This window comes from Epinephelus fuscoguttatus, linkage group LG3 (assembly GCF_011397635.1).
Source record: "Epinephelus fuscoguttatus linkage group LG3, E.fuscoguttatus.final_Chr_v1".
Lineage (NCBI taxonomy): Eukaryota > Metazoa > Chordata > Actinopteri > Perciformes > Serranidae > Epinephelus > Epinephelus fuscoguttatus.
This window is the reverse complement of record NC_064754.1, coordinates 30548369-30561495: the sequence shown is the minus strand read 5'-3', so window position 1 is coordinate 30561495 and position 13127 is coordinate 30548369. Positions and strand designations below refer to the sequence as shown.

Genomic DNA, 13127 nt, shown 5'->3' with positions numbered 1-13127 from the left:
CAAGAAAGGTGGATTCAGGGAAGCACTTGATTTAAAAACACAAGGAAATCAGTATTTAAATGCAATATTTTGCCATTTGTTGAGGAGATTCAGAAAAGCCCCATCCTAAAGGACCTGGCATCCCAATATGAGAGACCCTCAAAGGACGAAGTGGTTGCCTTACACGTCTCTCACTTCAGCCAAGGGGCAGCTGGAGGCCAATGCAGTGACCAGCCGGATCAGGAAACTCCTGGCGTATCCGTAGTATGACACAAGATAGGATGGACACCTGAATGGAAAGAATTGGACACTATTAATGTTTCAGATATATCTGAAACATTAATAGTGTCCAGTTCTTTCCATTCAGGCGTCCATCCTGTCCTGTGCTGTACTACGGACGCCTGAAGGGTCCATAGTCATACCAGTAAATGTTGTGGATGTTCTGCAGGGTGTATGGCTTCAAACAGTCATGCTCCAGGCCTGGATGGTGTATCAAACATGTAGGATGAACTGGAACCTGGTCCATTACCCCAAAACCTAATAGGTAAAAGAAAGAGTCAGGTCATACTGTTTTATAAATATGTATTAAAATTTTATAAATATAAATTGCAAAGCAAGACTCAGGAGACACCGCATACAAATCAAAGCACAAATACTGATCCAGGAAGCAAAATGTGTTCTACTATGAAACTTTGATTTCATATAAATGATGTGGAGAAACTGTGATACATTGGTACTTTGTACATATTGTAGATTACAAACACAAAGTGAAGATGATTATAAAATGCAGCTAAATTTTAGTAGAATGGTTTCAGTAAACATGACAGCTAAGACATCTGAATGTACCGTTATTTCTATTCATTTGTTTTGTAGAATACAGAAATCTGTCATCTCAGTCTGCTGTGCTAAAACTGATCAATTCACGGCTTAAAACTTGTGTGGTATTAACGAGAAATATGTTAATAGCAGAATTCATAGTAACTTTGGTATTATTACCCAATACAAGCTACATTAGTCTGATCATAGATAAGCCTGCTTCAATTAAAAAAAAAAAGAGTTATGCTTTACACCACATCATGTAACAGCTGAGTGCTGCTGTTGGTGTTTCCACGTTATGTAGTAATTGACTATATTGTTAGAAACCTTTTGTACTCTGCAGCAGACATTTACAAGTTAATTCAGGATGGACTTACAGTTGTTACCATAGGGTCAGATAAGTTACAGTTAACATGTTAGAGCTGAAATATAGGACAGCTACACAGTAAAAACACCACTGTGAAACGTCCTGCTTCATCCTGTGTTGCAAAGGTGCTTCGGAGTCTGTGGTGTTTTCAGCAGCTCATACAGCCTCCAGAGGTAAAATCAATTAAGGTAAGGGGCGGACGTTTCCAATACACTCTCTGAGCATTGCACCAATCACAACAGACTGAGTGAGCTGACCAATCAGAGCAGGCTGGGCTGCTGGGGAGGTGGGACATGTGCTCAAACAGAGTTTCAGACAGAGGTGCTGCAGCAATGGGCAGTATAAGACAAGTAATGTGTTTTTTGAACATTAGAGCTCATAAATCCATTCCACTAGACCCCAGTATTACATACTTATATTTATATGACCTTGAAAAAATGAAAATAAGCATAATAGAGATAATGAAATAATTAACTCCTGATCTTGAAGAAAAAAAACAGTAAACAGTAAAAAAATTGTTAAGTTGACTAAAGGCAGTTTTTAGTCTTGGCTAAAAACTACCTACTGTATGTGAAGATGTATTTGTATTTGTTTAGCTGCATCCATTAAGCTCTCTTGGCCATCATACAAATCAGAGACTGTTGGCTGGTACAGGTGACTTACTGAGAATTAAAGTAAAGTGGTGAGTGAGATGGCAGATCTTGCTCAACCAGTCCGTCTGCATAAACCACATGCAATCAAAGTTCCAGTCACTATCTGCTATGACAAAACCCATAATCATGATGTTTGACTTCTAATCATGGTTAGTCTGTTGTAAAATCACCTGTTGGTCAGGATTGACCCTATCTAAAGGTGAACTGATGTTTAGAGTGAGACACAGAAAATAGCTGCTTAAAACCTCAGCAATACTGCTTTTTAAAATTACTGTTGAATTCATAATCATAAATCAACAAAATCCTCAGGTTTTTGTTGGCATGTATTCTTCTCACTTTGAGCCTATGTATGTAAAGTATTTTGCATTTTGAGACAGATGCAGAGGTCAGGAGGGTGGGTGAGAGCCTGGCATTGCTTCTTTCTCTGCAGGGACCAGCATACCCATGCTTATCCCATGTATAACTATAAAAATGTCTCACTCTCAAACTCAACTCTTGCACAGATGATGAACCACTGAGGACAGCTCAATGTTAACATATTACATGTGTTAATCTTCTCTCTACCCCCTCTAGATGGCACTGCAACATGTGGTCCAATTTTGCTGTTGAGGCACCAACAGTGTTTTTAAGAGTTGCATTAAAGCAATATTAGCTTGGACTTATGGTGTTATTTATGTTTGATAAATACAATCTATACTGAGACCTGCTTTAGCATTTTAAGTCAAATTTTGATCACATTACAGAAACAAAACATAGATTGATCAAAATATAATCATAAAATCATTATTTTGCTTCATGGTTTGAAGAGTTATATATTAGTACCAACATTATTTTTTACTTTGAAAAATGCCTATTGGCAACTTTTGATTGAAAAAAAGTGACATTTTAATGGTGATTATTTAGTGATTTATTCATTTGAATCATTTCATGGTGCAAGCAGTGAGCTGATTATCATTGCAATACAAAGACTCCGACTCTCAATTGTTAACACAATGAGTTTATCCATAAACCTAAATGACGATTAAGCTATGATAGCTATGTAACAGAAACATTTGTGTTTCATCAAAATTTAACAATTTATCATCATGTTAAAAGACTGGAATATCAAAAAAACTTTTTTTAGAGAAGAAGAAGATTTTTGACTAATGGTACACAAATTGATTGATTTTGTATATGTTGAAATATTCAGTCTTCAGTAGCTATCTGAAATAAAAAATAATCAATATAAACATTCAACCTGCAATGAAAATAAACCAAAAGATAAGAGAAAAGATTAAATCACAGCTTTTCTTGATCTTCAATATGTATAGTACTGTGTAAAATACACGTACAACCTGCTTTTTGCTAGTACAGAGTTCATGATGACGTCCCTTGTATTTGCGCAACGGGGTTTGGCTCCTGTCCAGATGTTTATTTAGTCACGGTTGACTCCTGCACCTTTTGCTGCCACTTCAGCTGTGTTGACACTGCAGTGCTGTTTCACACGCGTTTATGAATGTGCAGGACGTTGTTACAGAGGGGGCAGGTATGCTCCACATCTTTGCAGTCATCCACGCAGAATGGTATGAGACAGCAAGGCCAGCAGCTGGTGTGGAGTATCAGAATGAAGTAAGAATAAGTAAGAATAAAACTCCCCTGCTGCCTTAAAAATGTGAGTTAACTAAATTAAGGAATGACTGGCTCAAAATCATTCAATGAGTTTTGAACATATAAAACCTACTGAGTTACATGAGACATTAAGTTAAATTAATGACTGTTTAGTCACATTGACATTGCTGCAGACAGATTTATTCTCAATTCATTTTTTGTGCTCAGTTTGAAAAGTCAATATTTCATTAGGCATATAGAATTTACATCTGGGTCTTCTACTCAGGTCAACTTATACCAGAGATAAGTCAAAGACAACATGCAAGACTGCTCACAGTGACCCTCTTTGATCATAAGTGAAGTGGAGGAGGACTGAACTCCATATTAAACATCATGGTTTGCATTGTTAATTATTATAATTATTATTATTAGCAGTAGTAGTACTAGTAGAAGTGGTACTAGTAGTAGTATTTAAAGAAACAAAAAACAGTTGAGACTCATCTTAACATGTATTGAAGACATGCAGCAAGTTTCCAATACGTATGTTTTCTTCAAACTACGAAAAAGAGGGGTCTCTGGAGAGTTTTAACCCTCAAACAATGCATGCTGGGAAGTGTGTTAATATGGTTATTATGTGTCTTCACAAACTTAATTTAATTTAATGTGTGAACTCTCATTAAAACATTCATTCAGCTCATCATTTCAATTAAAAACAAAATCAGATCAGGTGAACTGATGTTTATAATATTTGAAGTGGAATGAAAAAAAATACAAGACATTTGAACTTGAATTAAAACTATGTTACGGTGAGAGAAAAGATTAGTTGATTCCATGACATTTCTGTATGACGTTTATATGAGTGTGTGTGTTGGGTTCACTACTCACCCGATGATTCCTAGTCCACCACAAATCAACCAGGTGAGCAAACCATTTTTGTGCTCAGTTTTAGTGACTACTGTGCTCTGGCAGTGAGGACACATCATCTGTCCAGGAGCATCAGTCGGCAGGTGTTGCACCACCACCACCGGGGTCACTGTGAGGGAGACACCCAACACTCTGTGACACCTACACCTGACATTAACAATCCACACCAACCAGTCACTGGACTCAAAGCTCTCTGACTTTTTACTATATTCTGCAAATTCAAAGTTATTTTAATAACTTGTGAGAAACAGTTGGAGAGAGATACTCACCAGCTTGAGGTTGTTGTGGGCTGTGCAGGTAAACAGGTTGTTGACCTGGATGTGAGAACAGAATGGCAAACAAGTCGCCAAAAGGATCCTACCAGGAATACTTCCAGAATATGAGAGCTATATTAGACTAAAACATGCAGATAAAATGATACAGATGAAGGTCCTGATCTCTTACTGGGCTGGATGCCAGGCTGAGCATGGTAGACTCCCACATTGTAGTCCCCAGGGGTACCAGGATACGGCGGTGCCAGTTCTGGAGGAGGTCCCTGGCCCTTTTCCATGATATCTGCTGAAGAAGGAGAAAAGCAGGGAAAAAGCTTGAAAGAAAAAATAAACTAGAGTAAAGCCTTGTAATCCAAAAAGCAGTTCTGATCTCTCAGAGTGAAGTAAAAGGAAGATAAGATAAGACAGCCTGTCCATAGACACACAATATATCCATGTACAACAAACTACAGTTAACGCTTACTAACACCCAGGTACACACCAGAACATACACACCTTGAATACTGCACTGATGTTGGGGTTGAGCCGAATACTCAAATGAAATTAATATCTGGTATGGAGATTTTACTTTTTACAAGTACAGGTATTATCCAAATAAAAAGTGTGCCTCATGCTGATGGTAAATTCTGATTTGGGTTGCCGTATTTACTCTCTAACTCGTGATCAATCCAGAGATTTTTCTGTAAATCCTGTTCTAATAGATATTAAATATAGAATTTTTTTTTGTCAAAACATATTAATTTCAGTCTTTAAAAAAACAGCTTCTGGTTAGGCCACATCTATTTCAGGTTGAAGTCCCACCTACTTCCTGTTTTAATTCCACACTGTCTGAGTACAGATACTCAACCCTAATAGATGCCCGACATCAGATATTGTACTATCACCCCACCCTCCACGCACCCCACCACCCCACCCCAATGTAAAATTGACTTCCAAAACACAGATTACAGATTTTCAGGCTCCTGTTCAATGCCCTGTGCCCTAATACAGATGGTGCTACATAAAACGTGGCAACGCTCAAGAGCCTGAAAATCATTGTTTTGCATTTTAGTTTAGTTTTTCTTTTTCATTTAGGTTTTTTTTCTTCATTTAACTTGTGTGTGTTCTTGTGCTACATAGTGAGGACCGACAGACTTCACCAACAGAGGGACGACATTTTTGGAAATAGAAGACATTCTGCCTCACTTCTTCAAAGGCCTGTTTTAGGGTTAAGACTTGATTTTTAAGGTTCAGCCTAGAATTCGGTTTAGGTTAGGGGTAGGGCACTGCTCTCTGCTGAAAGAAATCACATTTAGGGCAGTGCTGCCCATGCTATCCCTTTACACACACCCTTGGTCCAGACTGAAACCTGGTATCTCCATCTCTTCTCTCTTAAGTATGAAAACTTGCTTATCAAGTTATAAAGCATTTTAAAGCCATGAAGTTGTGACAACACTTTCTCTATGACGTGCTTGTATGTAAACAAGCTGGTTTGTTGGCATTGCATTTGTACATTATAATGGAACCGATTGTCAGACCAGTCATTGGATCCCTGCTCTCATATGACCAAAAGTCCCATTCTTCTGTTGGTCAGCTTTATGTTAATTATACTTTCGTGTCACTGTTTTATCAAACAGACAAAAAGTAGGTGTCCAGTGCACAATGGTATCCTTTATCAGCAATGTATTTGCATGTAAAGGACTTGAGTTGCTATGAGTTTGTACTGAAGCTGCCTTAACACTGGGAGTAGGCGTTATCATACTGCAGAGGAGTGCTGGCTGTTTGAATTCAGGGAGTACCAACTAATGGCTGTGTTGGGAAATGTAAACACACCCAAGTGAGAAAAATGTGTCAGTTAATGCCTCAGTGTGTGTGTGTGTGTGTGTGTGAGAGAGAGAGACACGTCTTTCCCCCCGACAGCACAGATCTATACAGTGAATACAATTTCAAAGTGGACACCCAGGATTAGTGTCACCATATAAGTATCTGAACAAATGTCTCCCCCTCTGTTTGAGATGTGACACCAAACAATGGCCAGAGAAGTGTTTTATGCAGAGCAAGACTGACCTTTGCCCTTCTGACTACAAAAACTCTAATCAGTTTATCCTTCAGTCCAAGTTGACATTTGTGTCAAATTTAATGGAATTCCATAAAGGTTTTCTTAAGCTATGATGCAAGGGCACACTGAACTTCGACCACCAAAATCCAATCAGTTCACTGTTGAGTCCAAGTGAACATTGTGCCAAATTTGAAGAAATTCCCTCAAGGTATTCTTGAGATATCATGTTAACAAGAATGAGACAGATGAGGTCAAAGTCACCTTGACCTTTGACCACCAAAATCTAAGCAGTTCATCACTGAGTCCAAGTGAATGTTTGTGCCAAACTTGAAGAAATTCTTTTGGGGTGTTGTTGAGATATTGTGTTCACAAGGATGGGATGGACGGACAGACAACCCAAAAACATAATGCCTCTGGCCACGGCTATCACCAGCATGGTGATGAGGCATTACAGTAGGAAAAACACAGGTTAAACTAATTTTGTTTCTGGGTGCTCCAATAAGCAATGACAGGGGATTGAACTGACCCGCCATTAATGTTATTGGTAACACCTAGTCTCGCCACCAGACAATCAGAGATCTCCATCTTCTCATAGTCTGGGGACACTCCTTTCTAAAGTGTGTTTAACACACCGGAGAAAACGGCCAACACCAAAGCAGCGCCTCTTGCATTTTTTAAAAGGACATGCCCTCTCGTCCGCAAGGACACAAACACACAGAGAGCTTGAAGATGGATGCTGAGAGATTTAACTCCGTTTAATCAAACGTGTGCTCAGTCCACAAGATTGTGGAAATGAAGGACTTACAGTGACTTTGTTTAGAACTTTTAACGCAGTCGGACTATGTTTACGAGCACAAGAGTTCAGTGAGCCACCGAAGGACCGCCCTGCGGATTTACTATTGGTTCTGCAACGTAGGGAGTTTTTTTAAACTCTGAAATTGTATCCGCCCATCTAAACACAAAATCAGGGAGAAAGACATCAGTCTTTAGTTAAGCAAAGCGTCTAAAGGCTGACTTGTGAGTCTAGGTAACACTTGTGCTTTTCCTACTGCAACAGATCCAGATGCCTGGATGTAAAAGGCCTGGTTTATTTTCCTCATCCTTTAAAAGTTCTCATGGGACACTAGAACCTGATTACAGTAACATGTTGTTAATTAATAATAGGCTAATACTGTATTATAGTAAATATCTACAGTAATAGTTGGTATGTTTGTGTTTGTGTTCGTGTTGGTGAATGTTTGTGGGACAACAATATCACACAATAAGAATGTTTGACAAAAAAAATTCTTAGCCATTCTTTTTTTAGTTTCCTGGTGAATTTGTGGTTTCTGTATGTGTTGTTAAATTGGTTAATGTTCTTCTTTCTACTTTGCATTTTATTTCTTTGCATCATTTTGCTAAATAAAGCTGATATCGTCTTCATTTGCATGTGTTTTTTAGGCTGCATGCATTGAACTGTCTTGGCCACTGCAGGCTGGCACAGGTAGGGACGCTAAAAGGGAAGTGGCATGAATAAAGTGTGCTGGTGAGTCAGTTGGCAGATCTCGTTTAACCTGTCCACCTGTTCAATGACTCAAAACCATACGCATTTAGAGTTTCAGGCAGTGCTTGTCCTGACAAAACCCATAATCATGATTCAACTTATAATCATGTTAAAAGAGTCAAAAAAAAAAAAGAGATAAAATTACCTGTTGGTAAGATTTGACCCCAAGATTTGTTTCATATGTGAAAAGCCAAAGTTTTAACTGGCACACAGATGAAGACCAAGCAACAAATACACGAATCCTAAGATTAAGTGAGGTTAACTGTTGTTAGTTCACCTCAACACCATGTACAAGACATTACATTACAGGGATTTTCAGAGTGAGTACTGAGATAGATGACGCTTTTCACAATCTAAAGAAACAGACTAACTTAGAATAGAGCTGCTCAAAACCTCAGCAGCACTCTGCATGTTTCTTTAAAAAAAATGCTGTTGAGTTGCTGTTTCCTGATTAAAAGTACAAATCAGTATCACACAAAAGAGAAACTTTCAGGGTCTGATAGCTTGTATTTCCTTTTCCTCTGAGCCTATGTATGTATGTGTGTTTTGAGGACAGCTGTAATGCTGCTTACCTTGGTCAGAAGGATATGTGAGAGCCTGGTGCTGCTTCTTCCTCTGATGTTTGAGGGCAACTGAGAAAAACAGCAAGACAAATGAAACTGCAATGTGCAAGAAGGAAGGTGGGGCATCATGTGAAAAGGTGCAGTCATCATAGGTGTGGATCACACTGTATTTGTACAATTTTGAATTGTTATTCTCTTCTATTACATAATATATTTGCAACACTATCAAAAGAAATCAACATTATGTGTTTCTATGGTAATAGACAGTGTTATATTGTTTTATTTATTTACAGTGTTTGTGTTATTGTGTTAGATTGGCAGAGTCTTGAAAATGCTATGTATTGATTGACTGAAACCTTTATTTACAAAGTAATAACTCACCTAGGGCAGGAGAGCTCTACAGGGACATATAAATAGGAGTTACATGTTGGTACACATAAAAATAAAACATTCACCAAGAGGTAAAAATAAAACAAAAACAGCTATAAGACAAGAAAATAAAATACAAGCAAAGGTACAATCAAGGATCTATCAAAACATTTCATATTTAATGTTTCATATTATTTCATATTAATGTTTTAGTGTTTGAGGCAAACATTAAGAAACGTTTTAGTGTGTCATGTCTGAGACCATACTGAAGGGCATTCTGTTTGTAGAGCATACAAAAAATAAAAGCTGTTTTCTCTAAAGCATTCTTACCAAAATCCTGGGGATTTATATACGAAAACTGCACTGTGTCTGTGTGGGATATCTTGAATATGTTGTGCATTCAGATGCAAACAGGGGACATTTTAGATGCGTTAATTTGCATACAGTAAATGTCACAGAAACATCTTTTGTTAGGATACTCTGGATGATTGTCAGAGCCTGAAAAGCATCTTTTGACATTTGGAGATATACTTGGTGATTAGAGTTAAAGTCATTTTGGAAGGCTGACGTGAAAAAAAAAACTTTGAAGGATAAGGCTGGTATTGCTCTATGTTTCTCTTACTGTGAACAAATCCTGTGGAAAGAAGAAAACCAACACATTAGTCCGTCTATTCTCCATCTTGTTTGCAGCACTCAGCCTTGAGCATTATGGTTCCTACTTAAGATATAAGTCTTTAAAAGTGGATCGCAAAAATATACTTTCTTTTTATTTAAAAAAACAAAACAAAACAAAAAAACACACTCTCACTGCTAGCTGGTCAAATATTTATGCTTGGGCAGTAGCCCTTGCTGTCAGACACCAGCGCATCGAGGCACCCTTTAGTGTCAGGATGAGACATACCAGGCAGTGTAATTTTATGATGCTCTTAGAAACTGCTGTAGTAACTGGCGAGAAAGTCTGCATAGGGTTGGTGGGAAGGCAGATGGATGGGTCAAAAAATACAGAGGACTTTAACCCAGGACACCACTGTTTATGTCCCGTGTGAAACCAAAAGCCAATCAAGCTATCTAATAAAGCCTCTCTGACACAGAGTGCGATTTTCGCGGCGCCCACCAGGGGGTAGGGCACAGAGCAAGTGGAGAGCAAGGCGCGCAAGACAGGATTTGGGGGAGTAGAGGCTCGTTCAGGAGCTACAGCTCCATGGTGACCGCTTCCTGGTCTCCTTCGGGCTCTTCTCTGCAATTGGACGCGCCGAGGTGTCGTCCTGAATCCTGTCGTGCGGTGAAATTAAAAAAATTTCAATTCAAGCGGAGGCTGGCGGCGTGCTGCTCGGCTCGGTGGCAGAGTGGTGCGCTCTTGTGCCGTGGTAGCACATTCACAATGAATAGGTTCATCGGCGGAGGTCTGATCTTTGCACGCTCTGTGTGAAAAGGGCTTGACAAGGTAGCATAGTATGCTAGTATGTCTAGCATACTACAGGAATGATGTAGGTCGTGATGTTACAGTACAACATAGCCTACTTAATTTAAGCCAAACTCTGATGTTTTTTCTAAACCTAACCATGTACTTTTTCTGCGGAAACCTAAGGAAGTAAATCTAAAAAAAATGAAGTAAACCTACATCTGAGGTTTATTTTGAAAAAAGACTGCATGCAGCGAAAACTGTAAATTTTCAGTGAAAACAGTAGTTTATTTTGAAAAGGCACACTGAAATGCCATTCCTGAGCCTCCAAAACTGACCTTGGTGGGGTACTCAGAGCATCATATTTTGACATGTAGGGCCACTGAACAGGCATCGGTATGTGATAAACTGGGGGTGAGAATGTGTCTGGGAAAAAAAGGCTTCATACAGTGATGTCCTCAAATGCTGGGGCCTGGGGCACTGTAGTTTTTAGGTAATGTTATTTAACAGGAGTGAAAAATGGAAACTATTTTGTGTGTTTTGTTTCAACACACATTGTGAATATATTTGCAGCAGCAGAACAGTGTCAGTGGGTTCAACTGAAAATAAAGTGCGATGCTCAGGTTTATTGTAATGATATGTCACCCAGTGCAACAGTTTGGCCTTTCTTAATAAGTCTGTATACAGAAAATCAATATCCAATATCCAACAGTAATTCACAGAATTCAGAAAAGTGTAACAGTGAAACCGCTCCAGCAGAGGGTGCAGTGAGACAGTGTCATTAAAATGAAGAGTTTTGTAGGAAGAGGACTTGATGAGGCTCTTGTGAAGAGAACTACAACTCAGGTTGTCAGTCAGACCAAGTGTCAAACCCTCTTCACTTGGGGTTAAACTGCCTGATGTGAAAAGCCATCTATGCAGTGCTGTTATTTTAGAGGCCTGATCGTGATAGTTTGTGTCATCACATTTGTCACTTGACTTTGCTTTTAATCTGTTTTATTTCAGGCAAGTTTCGTTTTGTCTCCCATCATGTTGTGCTGTCAGGATTTATTTACCTCATCCTTTAATAGCTTGTCATGGCATCAGGACCGAACTAGTCACTAGTCAGAACCGTGGCTGACTTGAATCTGATTTTAACACGGTCACAGCTGTTCTTACTCTTATTCTGCTCATCATGACAAAACATAAACTGCCTTGCCTCCTTGAATTTCCTTATCCATCTTAAGGAGTTTTTTGCTGCAGCCACAGTTGACTCTGTCCATCATGCCAATAATTTCCTTTTGCTTTAAGATGATAAGGCTCCTCTAGAGGATGCTCCTCAGTGGCATAGGAATCAGCCATGTCATAAAGGACTGTGTGGGTTTCCTTCCACTGCACAAGGACACGCAGATCAGGTGATACACTGACACCTTGTCCAGGGTGAATCCCACCTGTTGACCTGTTGATAAAATGGATGGATGGGTAGTTCATGTTGAATGTGTATATTCATGTACTGTAGATATTTTATCTAAGAACAGCAAATGGCAAAGCTGCTGTTGAGGTCAACCTCTGTTATATATAGGACTCCTCTGAAGAAAAGCTTTTTTTTCTCACCATATAGATGGTTATGACCCCTACCAAGGTCCAAGCCTGGATTATGTGGATTCATACAGGACGAAAGGAGAGGAAATGGCAACAAAGATGTTGATAACAAGGCAATACAATGATTGTTGCCACTAAACATGACAAACATGAACTGTTATTTTTGTCATCTCTTAAAGCAAATGATGATTTTCATTTGGGCTGTTTAAGGAATAACTGTTTGTCTTTGAAGCATCTATCCATTCATCATATTGATTTTCATCCCCTGGATCACGGGGGCAGCGGGCTGAGCAAAGCACCCCAGACATCCCTCTATCTAGCAACACTTTCTAGCTCCTCCTTGGGGATCCTGAGGCATTCCCAGGCCAGATGAGATATGTAATCCCTCCAGCATGTTCTAGGCCTGCCCCAGGGCCTCCTACCACTTGGACATGCCAAAGACACCTCTTACGGGAGGCACTCAGGAGTTATACTAATCAAATGCCCGAACCACCTCAACCAGCCCTTTTCAATGCAAAAGAGCACAGGCTCTAGTGCAAGCTTCCTCCAGACGTCTGCGCTCCTCACTCTCTCTCCAAGGCTGAGCCTTGTGGAGGAAACTCATTGTATTGTATCTGAGATCTCGTTCTCTCGGTCATTACCCAAAGCTCATGGCCATAGGTGAGGGTTGGGACGTTGGGACGCTGCTGCCAAACTGCCTATCCATCTCACGCTCCATTTTCCACCCACTCATGAACAAGAACCCGAGATACTTGAACTACTTTGCTTGGGGCAGTAACTCTCTTCCAGCCCAGACAGGGGGAATCCACTGTTTTATAGCAGAGAACAATCGCTTCAGCCTTGGAGGTGTTGACTTTCATCCTGACCTGCAAAAAGTAGAGATGCAATTCTGAGGCCCCCAAACTAGACCCCTTCCTCCTCCTGGTTGTGCCTTGAGATCCTGTCCATGAATATCATAAACAGAATCGGTGACAAGGGACAACCCCGGCGGAGGCCAACACCCACTGAGAATGTGTTTGACTTTATGTCAAGT

The 13127-nt window shown here is 39.6% G+C and overlaps 1 protein-coding gene across 3 annotated transcripts; it reads right to left on the bottom strand.

Annotated features, from left to right (window-relative positions):
• Positions 1–321: 321 nt before the first annotated feature.
• On the bottom strand, positions 322–10790 carry LOC125885809 (LITAF domain-containing protein-like). 3 transcript variants are annotated; one of them, XM_049571598.1, is made up of 6 exons: positions 9124–10790; positions 8752–8811; positions 4771–4884; positions 4596–4640; positions 4288–4435; positions 322–516 (listed from the first exon to the last, which is right to left on the bottom strand). In XM_049571598.1, exons 3-6 carry the CDS (start codon positions 4874–4876, stop codon positions 447–449), a joined length of 369 nt encoding a protein of 122 aa, XP_049427555.1. In that variant the 5' UTR covers positions 4877–4884; positions 8752–8811; positions 9124–10790; the 3' UTR covers positions 322–446. The 3 variants fall into 3 exon arrangements, with proteins under 3 accessions (XP_049427555.1, XP_049427553.1, XP_049427554.1); XM_049571596.1 differs by lacking the exon at positions 322–516 and adding an exon at positions 2699–3400 and having other exon boundaries at positions 9124–9208; XM_049571597.1 differs by lacking the exon at positions 322–516 and adding an exon at positions 2699–3400 and having other exon boundaries at positions 4771–4881; positions 9124–9205.
• Positions 10791–13127: the final 2337 nt, after the last annotated feature.